Source organism: Glycine max, chromosome 17, assembly GCF_000004515.6.
Source record: "Glycine max cultivar Williams 82 chromosome 17, Glycine_max_v4.0, whole genome shotgun sequence".
Lineage (NCBI taxonomy): Eukaryota > Viridiplantae > Streptophyta > Magnoliopsida > Fabales > Fabaceae > Glycine > Glycine max.
Window position 1 is genome coordinate 14,669,305 of NC_038253.2, and position 13,173 is coordinate 14,682,477.

General features: G+C 35.2%; 1 protein-coding gene across 1 annotated transcript; it reads left to right on the top strand.

Annotated features, from left to right (window-relative positions):
* Window positions 1-5,249: 5,249 nt before the first annotated feature.
* LOC100777707 (probable esterase KAI2) lies at window positions 5,250-7,204 on the top strand. The gene is made up of 2 exons (XM_003549976.5): window positions 5,250-5,786; window positions 6,587-7,204. Exons 1-2 carry the CDS (start codon window positions 5,419-5,421, stop codon window positions 7,035-7,037), a joined length of 819 nt encoding a protein of 272 aa, XP_003550024.1. The 5' UTR covers window positions 5,250-5,418; the 3' UTR covers window positions 7,038-7,204.
* The last annotated feature ends 5,969 nt before the right edge of the window (window positions 7,205-13,173 follow it).

The window sequence follows — 13,173 nt, forward strand, 5'->3', positions numbered from 1 at the left end:
TACATGGTAACTAAAATGTTTGAAATCAGAGAGAAATATTGCGTATTTTGTATGAGAACATGTGAGAATGATGAAACATTGGACATTTATATAGCTTCATTCATAACGGCTAGTTTTGCAATGACTAGTTTTATAACGGTTAGTTTTATAGCAGCTAGTTTTCCAACGACTAATTTTATAACAGCTAGTTTTCCAACAACTAGTTTTGTAACAACTAATTTTATAACGACTAGTTTCATAACGGCTAATTTTCCAACAACTAGTTTTACAACATAAAATTCTGAATTTAAGATACAACAATGACCTACACTGCTAAAATTAAATATCAAACACAACATTAGCATAACATTCGTACATAAGAACTAAACATTTAATATCCTATTTTTCTCCTAATATGGTCACAATATTTTTCGTGGTCTTGGCATTGTTGTTTGGACATGTTGGATGTATCCTTCATGAGAATTTCATATTCCATGTGTCATTCCTATTCTTGCAGATGCCTTTCCTATGTCTCCTTTAACCGAATAAGTTTTGATGTATTCACATTTTTTTCCTTCATTACACTTTCTATGCCAGATAAATCGAGAGTGTTAGAATTTTCTATTCCTTTGTTCTTCCTTTTTGTTGCTTTTTGTCCAATTGGGCGAGACATTGGCGATGACATATCATATTCTTCAACTTCAATGGGTGTCTCTGGGTTAGAAGACGACGAGTAATTTCCACTAGCAGAAACCCTTGTTCTTTTTAAACACTTTGACATAAATTCTGCATCGAATTTTGCTTGATCTTTCAACAACAATCAAGTATGTTCAACCTCAAATTTTTTACCTATATCCTGTGAGTAAATCATATCAGCATCAACCAAAACATCCTTCTCTGAAATTTCACTACCACCGAGATTTTAATTGAGTCTAGTTACTTTCAAAAAATTGGCCACTTTGACACACATCATCATTGTTGTACGCATTTTTTATCCTTGCCCAATATTAATTTGATGTTTGGTCGACTCCTATAATCGAATCCTTTGACACATTGAGCCACAATTAGATAAGAATCACATCTTCTGTCACTGAGAATATTGTACGACTTTTTTCCCCACTAGAATTTGATATCCTTCATCTAGTTGAATATTGTCTACACCGATTAGTGATTCAACTTCATTTCTAGGGGGCTCAATATTGGATAAAGAAGGCCTATAACACGACTTTTGGTTGGTGGAGGGTGATGGTTGACTACAAAATTATGGATTTTGAGAACTACCATTGGTAGGTGGCTCTACATTGGATGAATGATGCATATATCACATGTGTGAGGGTGTTGGATACATAACATACTGTGGTGGATTTTGAGAATTTTCACTGGTATAGGGTGGTGGTGGATACATAACATATTGCGGTGGATTTAAAAAAATTTCACTGGTAAAGGATGATTGATTTTGCAAATAACTATAATAACATTGATAATTATATTGATTGGGATCTATTTTAGAGAGAATATAAAAGATTGAGGCTTGATAGGAACAAGAAAAAAAAAGGAAAAATTGCACTTTTGGTCCCCCAGTTTTACTCCAATTTCAATTTTGGTCCCTTTATAATTTAATTCATACATTTGGTCCCCCAATTTTATAAATCCCTGCAAAATTGGTCATGGAAGCCTGATTTGGACGTTGACCGTTAACCTCAGACGTTGACTGCCATGTGTCAATGCCACGTGTCAACGTCTGAGTGGTTCCCTGTAAATGCTTCATTTTTTTAGGTAAAATTGCACTTTTGGTCCCCCAGTTTTACTCCAATTTCAATTTTGGTCCCTTTATAATTTAATTCATACATTTGGTCCCCCAGTTTTATAAATCCCTTTATAAATTCAGCCAAATTTCATTACTGGAGAAGTTGTATTTCAAATTTCAAACAAAAATACCATTACATAGGTCACTTAAGCAGTCGTATACACATAATACCGCATAGGGGAGCAAAAAAAGAAAAAAAAAGGGGGGGGGGGTTATTACAGAACCTGTTAAAGTAAGATATCTGAAAATTTCAAACCCAGGTTGGGATTCATGCGCTACTTTCCCAAGTTAAACAACTCCGAAAGTGGGAGAGAGACAAATAGTGATTTTTCTTTGGGTTCCAAGTGAGTGAAAAACTTGCGATGAAAAAGAAGTGCGAGATTTATCAAGACCTACCATGTCTCTAGCACCAGTGGCTAAACCATTCAAAAGACCAATTTTGCAGGAACAATTTATAAAGAGATTTATAAAATTGAGGGACCAAAAGTGCAATTTTACCTACAAAAAATGAAGTCTTTACAGGGAACCACTCAGGCGTTGACACGTGGCAGTCAACGTCTGAGGTTAACGGTCAACGTCCAAATTGGGCTTCTAGGACCAATTTTGCAGGGATTTATAAAACTGAGGGACCAAATTTGTGAATTAAATTATAGGGGGACCAAATCCAAAATTGGAGATAAAGTGGGGACCAATTTTGCAATTTTGCCAAAAAAAAATTAGGAGTACAAATATTATATGCAAAACTCCGCCACATTAACTCAAATTTATAGTGAATAGTGTCCTTAATGGTAAAAAAAAAAATTTGTGTGCACAACGATAATATTCTCAACGGACAACATCCCCCAACCCATTTCTCTTTTCTCTTTTCAATGGTAATATTCTAAAATTTTTATCCAAAATGTTCCAATTCTCCACAACGTTCACATCCAACGTTCCAATTCTCCACAACATTCACATCCAACGTTCCAATTATTCACTTCTCTCTTCTCGACATTCCAATTATGTTTTTTTTTCAACCTTCCCAATACATAACTTCTTCGGACACTTCTAGAGCCTTCCCCACTTCCCCACACGTTCAGTGTCTTTCCCACTTCTCCACACACGTTCACTTCCCTCATTCTCTTTCTCTTCTTTTCTTCATCGAGCCACACCCCTCTTTCTTTTCTTTTCTCCATCGGATTTCCCCCACTTCTCACTTCCCTCATTCTATTTCTCTTATTTTCTTCATTGCACCACCACCATCGCAGCCTTTCCCTCACACAACCATCGTCGACCCTCGAGCCACCATTGCTACCCCTCCCTCGTGCAACCACCACCGCCCCTCGAACCATCGTTGTGACCCATCCCTCGCGCAACCACTATCACAACCCCTCCCTCGCACAACCACCATCTCACCCCTTGATTTGGTGAATCTGGTTTGTAATGTTGGTTTGTATTTTAGATTTGAGATGGCTCTGTTTTGTTGGTGTTAGAACAAAGGATGAAAGTTTGAAAAAAAAAAGAAAGGAAAAAAAAAAGGCTTCAAGTCCCACATCGCTCAGGATAAACACTTGAATAGTGCTTCACTCCCTATATATAGAGAGCTCATTTCTTCTTTTTTCCTTGCCCCAGTTGAGAAGCATTTCCTCAACTTTTCTTTCTCCCTCCCATATTTCAGTCGATGCATTTCCGACAAACTTCTCCCTCTTTCTTTCTGTCGCTCTAAAATTTTGGTTGGCTTTAAGAGTGATTTTTTAAGTCATATTTTTCGGTTGACTTTAAGAGTGACTTTTTAAGTCACATTTTTCGGTTGGCTATTAAAGTGACTTTTCAAGTCATATTTTCGGGTGGCTTTAGAGTGACTTTTCAAGTCATACAAGAGGGTGTAATTCTAGAAAAGGTTCCCTCAGTGCAGTGGGAATCTTATACAGTTATCTGGACTATTTTATCCTGGGGACGTCGGGGTTGATAGTCTACTTGCACAATTTTTTGCAGTATCACGAAACGTCTTAAAGAAAGCGACATTATCCGTGACTCAGCCAATAATTTTTTCGGTTTACCATAAACTATTGTTACAACAGTTGATTTGTATTCAATATTTGAGATAAGATTGTATTCTATTGTTGTGAATCCAGATTAATCTTTGGTCACATGTTATTGTTTGTTCTTTAATTTTTTTCCTTTGTGAGATGAGATGTCATTATTCTTCTTTCTGTTATTTTTTCTCTTTTTTTACATATGTGGTTGATGTTGGATAATAATATTTTATTGTTAAGCATTTTTTCTTATATAAAGATGTGGTTCTTTTTCTTTAGGAATCCATTCCGCCTCAGAGATCCTCTCTACTGCACAATTTTTTCACGAAACCGTATCTTAATGCTAAAAAACCCAATAAGAATCCTGCGCCGGAGATGCTGTGGTGATAGCCGTCTTTTTTACCAGAAAGAAACAACGTTGGCCAATCTAGCTGTGGATATGTTTGACTATATTGGAACTTAGAACAAGTGGCATGGGCCCTACGTAATACATGCTAAATCTTCAAATAATGTGAGGCTGAAGATACGTGAGTGTGGAAAATTTTCTGCGACAAATTGATTCTCCAATTGTGTTAGTTTGTCCTATTGAAATAGAAAATTTCTTTAAACTACTTTACCATATAAATGGGAATATTTTTAAAAAACATATTTCAATATGTTAACCTAGCCGCATAAATATGAAAAACTACACCGTCCTTTGAAATTTGCACAATTTAAAGGAAAGAGCGAAGCAACTAAAAAATGATGGCGATCGACCAAAACAGGTTTGAATGTCATTTTTATCTAAGTTAAATAGGACGTGCATCACCCCCCACCAAATACCTATATGACAGTTCTTGTCACGTGGCCTTTCACCTTTTACATTAATTTTTTCTATACTAAAAAAATTAGGTGAATTTATCCGAAACTTATGAAGATCAACTCTATTCTATAAGCCTTTGAAGAAATATTTATAGATTACTGAATGATTAATTAAGATCCTCATGTTAGTAATAGAACTTGAAGTCATGTTGTGAAATATGAGTTGTTCTTTTCAATTAATTCTTTGTGTATAATAATTGCATTGAAGTTTGAAAAAAAACTTCATACATATAATGTGTGATAGGAGTGTTGTTTATCATTTATTATACTCACTGTATTCCTAAATAATAGCATTATTCTTGAGTTGTTTTATATATATCAATAAAAAATAATAAATAAATTGGTGAAAGAAAATAGTAATTTTATATCACCCTGAATTTATTTATAGGTTTTGATATTTATCATTAATATTATAAGAGATATAACTAAAAAAATATAATTAATTTATATTAAAAAATTAAAATAAAAATTAATTTGAAACCATACTTTTTCTCTTAAACGATAATTATAATAAGATTAAGAAAATTATAATGACACAGAACAAGTACACACATTTATTGATACAATGGGCATAATATATGCAAGTTGGCTCGAGCATCATTTGTACAATGTCAACCACCATAAATTCGACCCCACTCTCTTTAATTACCCGGCCATGGACATGAAAGGAATAGTTAGCGAACAAACCCAACAATCTTACAATCCTAAAAGAAAACGGAAAGCAAAATAAACAAACAATTCAAGAAGAGAAAGATTATGGGTATCGTGGAAGAGGCTCACAACGTGAGAATAGTAGGGAAGGGGAATGAAATCGTGATTCTTGCTCATGGGTTCGGCACGGACCAATCGGTGTGGAAGCACCTTGTACCGCATCTGGTCGATGATTACCAAGTGATCTTGTACGACAACATGGGTGCTGGTACCACGAACCCAGACTACTTCGACTTCGAACGTTACTACACGATCGATGGTTTTGTCTATGACCTACTCGCCATCTTGCAAGAGCTTCAGGTGCAATCTTGTATCTTCGTTGGCCACTCTCTTTCTGCTATGGTGGGCCTCCTCGCTTCCATCTCTCACCCTCATCTCTTCACTAAACTCATCCTTGTCTCTGCCTCTCCAAGGTAAATTAAATCATTTCTTTCTTTCTTAATCTTGTAGTTAATCAGAAAAAAATCTTAATTAATCCGGAATTAAGTAAAAAAATAAGTAGAATTTGATATAAAAAATTGTTTAATTAAATTATTTTTTATGTGTACAAGATTTTTTTTACTAAATTAATTTATTCTGTTCGTCAAAATAAAATTGCAGTTTCATAAGCTCTTTTTTATTAATTTTATTGCATGTAATGATTTTTCATAGTAAAATTTATAATTACACCTTCTTATAATAAAAAATTATTAAATTAATATTTGATTAAGTTAATTATATATGTAAACTTACTTTTCCTCTGTTTTTTTTTTGTTATTATGAGTATTTCCTAAAGAAGAAAAACATTAATTAGAATTGTTATAGTTCTGATAGAAATCTTAAGAATTTTAGTAGAGTTATTTTCTGGGCTAATAGTTGAATGAATTATGGAACAGTAAAGAGAGAAATTCTCAATAATAATTCAAAATTCTTAAATTTCTTAAAATAACACAAGAAAAAATTAAATAGAGAGAGCAAAACGGGGATACAGTGTACAAAAATTTTCATATACATGATTAAATTGAATCTTTACTTTAAATTTGTGTATATAAAAGTGCATCTCTGACGAAAAGAAAATCAACATGTTAAAATATATTTGTGTTTTGAGTGATTAGTTCTAACTCGAAGCCAGAATACCCTAATTTTACACCGTGAAGTTTTTTTTTTTTTTTTCATGTTGCCCGTAATTTTTTCACTAATTATAGTTTTTTTTCTTTTTTTCGTTGTTCTATAGGTTTCTGAATGATTCAGAATACTTTGGAGGGTTCCAGCAAGAAGATCTGACCCAACTCTACGATGGAATCCGGTCGAATTACAAAGCATGGTGTTCGGGGTTCGCTCCGCTGGTGATCGGCGGCGACATGGACTCGGTGGCGGTGCAGGAGTTCAGCCGAACGCTCTTCAACATGCGGCCAGACATAGCCTTGAGTTTGGCGCAGACCATATTCCAGTTCGACATGAGGCCAATCCTATGCCACGTCACGGTGCCGTGCCACATCATTCAGAGCACCAAGGACCTGGCTGCGCCGGTTGTGGTGGCGGAGTATCTGCAGCAGAATTTGGGAGGGAAGACCATCGTGGAGGTCATGCCCACCGAGGGCCACTTGCCGCAGCTGAGCTCGCCGGATATTGTGGTTCCGGTTTTGCTCAACCACATCCGACACAATTTGGCAGAGGACAAATAATTGATAATAATACATCAATCATTCTGCATTTTAAACACTTTATTAATATTTTTTACTTTTTTCTATTTTTACGTATTCTTATATTTTTATTTTCTGTATGTTGAATAGCACGTTAAGTTTATCGAACATTTTCCAAAAATGAATGAGCCACGACAGGGTCTTATGTAGTACGTGCGTCCTACTTTAATTGGTTCGTCTTTACTGCTGTTTGTTTTTTTTTTTTTTTTCTTTTTACTGCCGTTTATGTTGTCCTACACCTCAAATATTTCACAATTCACACCCCTCGTGTGTCCCATGCATTAATAATATCTAAATTATTACCATGGGAATCTAACATAGTAAATAGATAATTTGTGTTTCTCAAATACGTTGACCGGGCTGTATATGTATAAAAGAATTTATTATTGGTGGTAAAATTCATTTAAGTGAACTTTATATTTTAAAGAGATTATTATATATATATATATATATATATATATATATATATTAATTAATTAAAGAATCTCTTGATATATAATAACTAATTTTTTTTTGAAATAAAAGAGTATATATATATCTCAAAAATTTAAAGAAGTACAAAGCGATCGCAAACAATACAGCTCATTAAATCGACAAAAAGATAAAACAAACTTATATTAACATTGTTGCTATATGAGCCCTATACTTGACATAATGCCACCCTCTATGCACTATTGTATCAATGATACTTTTAGCTATACTCATATTTACACTATCATTTTCAAAAACAACTCTATTTTTATAGATCCATGTGCCATAAACAACCTCTGAAAAAGCTAATTTCAGAATTTCCCTTTTCCATCCTTTTCCTTTCGTATATTGCATAATCCATCTAACTTCATCCCTCCACATTTGAGGTGTGTGATCAATATCCATCCATTTGAGGACCTCTAACCAAATAGCTTTTGTGACTCTACAGCTAAACATCAAGTGATCCAAGTCCTCATCTTGTTCTTTACAAAGACTACACAAACTACATTGAATCAGATTCATGTTTTTCAATCTAGTCTTTGTGGCCAACCGATTCTGACAAGCAAGCCACAAAGTGACATTGGCTTTTGGTCTAGCTCTGTTATATCTCAACAACCTAAACCAGTCAACCCTGTTATGATCCTTCACCAATTCCATATAAACTTGCTTCATCGAAAATTTCCTTTTACGCAACATTTCAATCCAAATCTGTTGTAGATTACTAACTTGAGGCCTCTGTTTCATAATACTCTTTAGTATCCATGTGCTATTACTTTTAACAGTTGCACTCATGACATTGTTTCCCTTTAAGAAATAAGCATGGATCCATTTTACCCAAAGATTGTCATCCTTAGAACAGATATTCCATAAACATTTAAGCATAGCAGTTAAATTCTACAGCTCAAGATTAATCAAATTTAGACCACCACATCTAGTAGGTTTACAAACCTGCTTCCAAGCCACAAGGCTTTTCCTCTTCACCTCTGCACTGCCAGACCAAATAAACGATCGACAAATACTATCAATTTTCTGAATAACCTTTTTTGGCATAGGAAAAACACTCATCCAATACTTAGCTATAGCAGTGATAATACTCCTCACAAGCTAAATTCGACCTGCTATGCTTAACAGCTTAGAAGACCAATGTCTGATTCTCCCCACTATCTTCTCCACAAGAGGCAGGTAATGATGGGCATTGAGTTTTTTTGCAAGACAAAGGAACCCCCAAATATCTGACAGGTAGAGTTCCTTCTTCAAACCCTGTGATATTCTTTACAACTTGTATGTTGTCATAATTCAAGCCACCACAAAACACCTTACACTTTGCTGGATTAATCTGTAGTCCTGTAGACTTGGAAAAGAAACTGAAGGCCTTTAGAATCATCTCTATAGACCTCTCATCACCTCTACAAAGAAGAAGAACATCATCTGCAAAAGACATATGAGTAATCCCCAATCGCTCACATTGGCTGTGATGATTAAAGTTAGGATCTTTTTGCATTTTGACCATAATCCTATTCAAATACTCCATCATTAGGACAAACAGCAAAGGGGAAATAGGGTCCCCTTGCCTAATGCCTCTTTTAGCCTCTAGCACATTAGACAACTCTCCATTAATGTTGAACCTGTAATTCACAGTAGTAATGACTTTCATGACCCACCCAATAAACTTCTTTGGCAATCCAAATTCAGTAAGAACCCCCTCCAAGGCACCCCAGTCAACCATATCATAAGCTTTTTGGAGGTCTATTTGCATCATACACCTAGGGGTCCTACCCTTTCTAGTATACCCCTTCATCAACTCAGTTGCAAGGAGAATATGATTGTGAATGACTTGACCGGGCACAAAAGCTGCTTGGCTAGTATGAACAATATCCTGTATCACACTCCCTAGCCTCCTAGTCAAAATTTTTGAGATCACTTTATAAAAAGTAGAGCAACCTGCAATAGGCCTGTAATCCTTGACAGTCTTAGCAGTAATAGATTTAGGAATGAGTGTCACAAGAGTACTATTAAAAACCTTTAATAAAGTTCCTTTCTCGAAAAATTCATTCACTGCAGCAATAAAATCTTTCTTTACTATATGCCAGCTATTTTTAAAGAATTTTGCCCCATAACCATCTATACCAGGTGCTTTCAAATCACCAATTCCTTGCAGAGCTTTAACAATCTCAGCTTCTGTAACTGTTGCAGTAAGAAAAGCTCCTTGGTCAAAAGTAATTTGCTTACCATCCCTCATAGCTTGGATATCAATATGCCTCAAATTACTAGCAGTACTTCCCATTAACTTTCTATAAAACTCCATCACTTCATTATGGATGTCACTTTGCTCAGTAAGAATAGTCCCATCACCTTTCTGTAGAATACTCATACTTCTATTCTGATGCTTGGCCTTGATGATAGAATGAAAAAAAGCATTATTTTCATCTCCCATTCTAAGCCAATCCACCTTAGCTCTTTGTCTTAACATATTACCCTCCATTTCATTCCAATTAATCACCCTCTCAGTACACTTTTTCACAGTATCAATCAAGTTGCCATCCATCCTATTATGAGTAATAGCATTTTGGGCTAAGTCTAAATCTCTTCTGGCTTTAACCAATTCCTGTCTAGCATTGGTCATGCTTTTACCAAGTTGAACCAATTCAAGTTTAAGTCTTTGGAGTTTCTGCCACAGAACATGCATAGGAGTACCTCTTATAGGCCTATTCCAACTATTATGAACCACTTCCTCATAACCTATCATATTAACCATACAATTATAAAACTTGAATCTTCTGGTTTTATTCTTGGGCTGCATCTTACCTTCCACACATAACAGAGCATGATCTGAAACGCTAGGAGGTAGAATTTTCAGGTGGTAATCCAAACGGTCTTGAAACCATTTCACATTCCCCAATACTTTATTAATCCTAGAGTAGATAGTTCCCACATTATGTTTATTGCTCCAAGTAAAATAATCTCCTATACTTTCCATTTCACTCAAGCCAGCAACATTCATCATCTCTTTTAAATCAATATACTCATTTTCAGTAACCATCCTGCCTCCAATTCTATCATTAGCACTCGCCACATTGTTAAAATCCCCAATGACACACCATGGACCCTGAATAGTACTATGCAAATGCTCCAGATCTTTCCATATCACTCTTCTGTGTTCTAATTGGTTTTGAGCATATATTGCAGTCAGCCAGTATTTGAACTTTCCCATATTATCATAGATGCCACAATGAATAAATTGATCTATGTTACTAATTTGCTGCACAGTCAGTTTCATATCATCCCAAGACACCCAGATTCTACCATTAGCATGAGACTAATAGTTATCAATATAGATGTTATGCAAATTAAGCTTTTCTCTTGTTCTACTAGCCTTAGTCTCCTTAACTCTAGTTTCCAGTAATATCATAATATCAGGCTTTAAATTGGAGAGACGGGAGCTAATCTCTCGAAGCTTACCTGATTTATTTAATCCCCTGACATTCCATGAGATTATCATGGGCCCCTATCAGGGGCCACTATAGAGTCACTCGAAACCCTAAGTGCCTCAAACCCATTCATACAATTAACATCAGAAGTAGATCCAGTATAAATCTTCCTCTTACCTCTGTCTCTAGTTGGCTTGCTAACCCTTGTCCAAATGTCTCCTTTGTACTCCTCATTTATCTTCAATTGGTCTTCTTTTGGAGTCACAACAGCATTTGTCACCCCTGTTTCATTTATGACTTCATGACTAGTATGAACATCTGGTGGTGCAGTAACATTAGCCACCACTGCTTCATCAAGTGGTTTTGTCTTAGGCTTCCATTGCTTCTCCTTTTGAATACCATTCTTTTTGCATTGATGACCCAGTTTATGACATTTCTCATAATATAATGGCCTCCACTCATACTCTACACCCTGTGATATCTTCCTACCTTCACAGTCTTTGATGGTAACTTCTTTCACCAGGGTCTTTGTAATGTCAACTTCTACAAGAATACGAGCATAAGACACTCGAATTTTACTAGCAGTGCACTCATCTGTTACCAAAGGCACACCTATGGCACTTCCAATCTTATTCAAACTCTTAACTCCCCACAGATGTAATGGTAGCTTCGGCAACTTGACCCAAAGAGGTAGTGTTCGCAACATGTCTTTTTGCAAGTTGAAGTCTGGCTTCCACTCCTTCAACAACAATGGCACATTTCTTATTGTGAAGGGGCCCTTCATCAAAACAACATCCATGTCATCATGTGAATTGAATCTCAAGATGAAATAGCCATCGTCATGGTAATACATCTCTGGGAGTTTAACGAAATTCCACATCTTCACCATGTAGCTTTTCACAGCATTCATACTAAGATCTTCACCCAAAACATACAAAATTAGCGCTGTCTCCCAAAACTTCATCTCAGTGGCTATATCATCTTCTTCAATCTCAATCTCCACTTCGCCATTAACCATATTAGGAGCAACATACTCCATAGATAACCCTTTTGAGGGGTTGCGATTGTCACTAACAGCATCAACCCATAGCTTTGGTGGATCCATAGGTTTGATTTCAGCTTTTGGTGATACAGGACGATTATCAATTGATTCTAGGGTTTCCGCATCTTCGACTTCTACATCTCTTTCCTCCTCAAATTCTTCAGCATTCACATTCAGATCTTTAGTAATTCTATCATCTGATCGAACCAGAGTTTCCTTCACTGATGATTCCGGTGGTGGAAGATGAGTTACCGGCGACTGAGGCACCAAGTGTGGCCGCCCTCGCCCTCGCCCCCGTTTCGCTCTTGCCCCCATCCTTAATAATGTCGTCTTTTCTTTTTCTTCTTTTTTAAAATAAGACATATATAATAACTAAATTATTAGTTAATAAAATATATTCGTTATAAAATTAATTTGGTGATTAAAAAAATGGTAAGTTCAAATCTCTTTTACTAATAATCTAACAAAACTAACCCTTAATATATATTTTTTTATAAAAAGAAGTGTAATGATTGATGGATTGATAACTTGTTCGTTCTCCTTTCAAAAAGATAACTTATTCACTCTAGGTTAAAATTATGCTGTTGGTGTCTTAAAATTAGAACAAAATAGGTAGCCTAACAAATTTATTATCTTCACACTATGTAATTTAAACGTGCTGGTATATATGAAAAGAAGAAAATGTGCGCATAAAAAAGGAGAAAAGTGGTCCCTTAGAAAATATAAAGTTTGACTGAGTAAAAAGAATATACCAAGTAAAAATTTATCAAACAACAATTGTAGATAAAATATTTTTTAATTATAAACATTTATATTATTATTCATCATTTAATCAATGTAGGATTTGTTCCCTTTAAATATTTACAAAGTATTCAACAATTCTCTGCATATTTCAAAAAAATTAATAAAATATTTGAGGGTTTTTTTTAAAAAAAAATCCTTAGGTTAACATCATGAATGTCAATGCATCTGAATTTGTTGTCTCCTATATTATGAACCAAACACTAGACGGATAAAACATGACATGCAAGTGAGTTGGTGAGGAAAAAACCCATGAATCAAAATATTTTGTTGTAAGCCAAAGATTTACCAATTGCTATCACATGCATTCATGAGTTTTCTAGTTATATTTGAATGCCATACAAACTCCAACTTAATATTCATGCGCCATAGAATT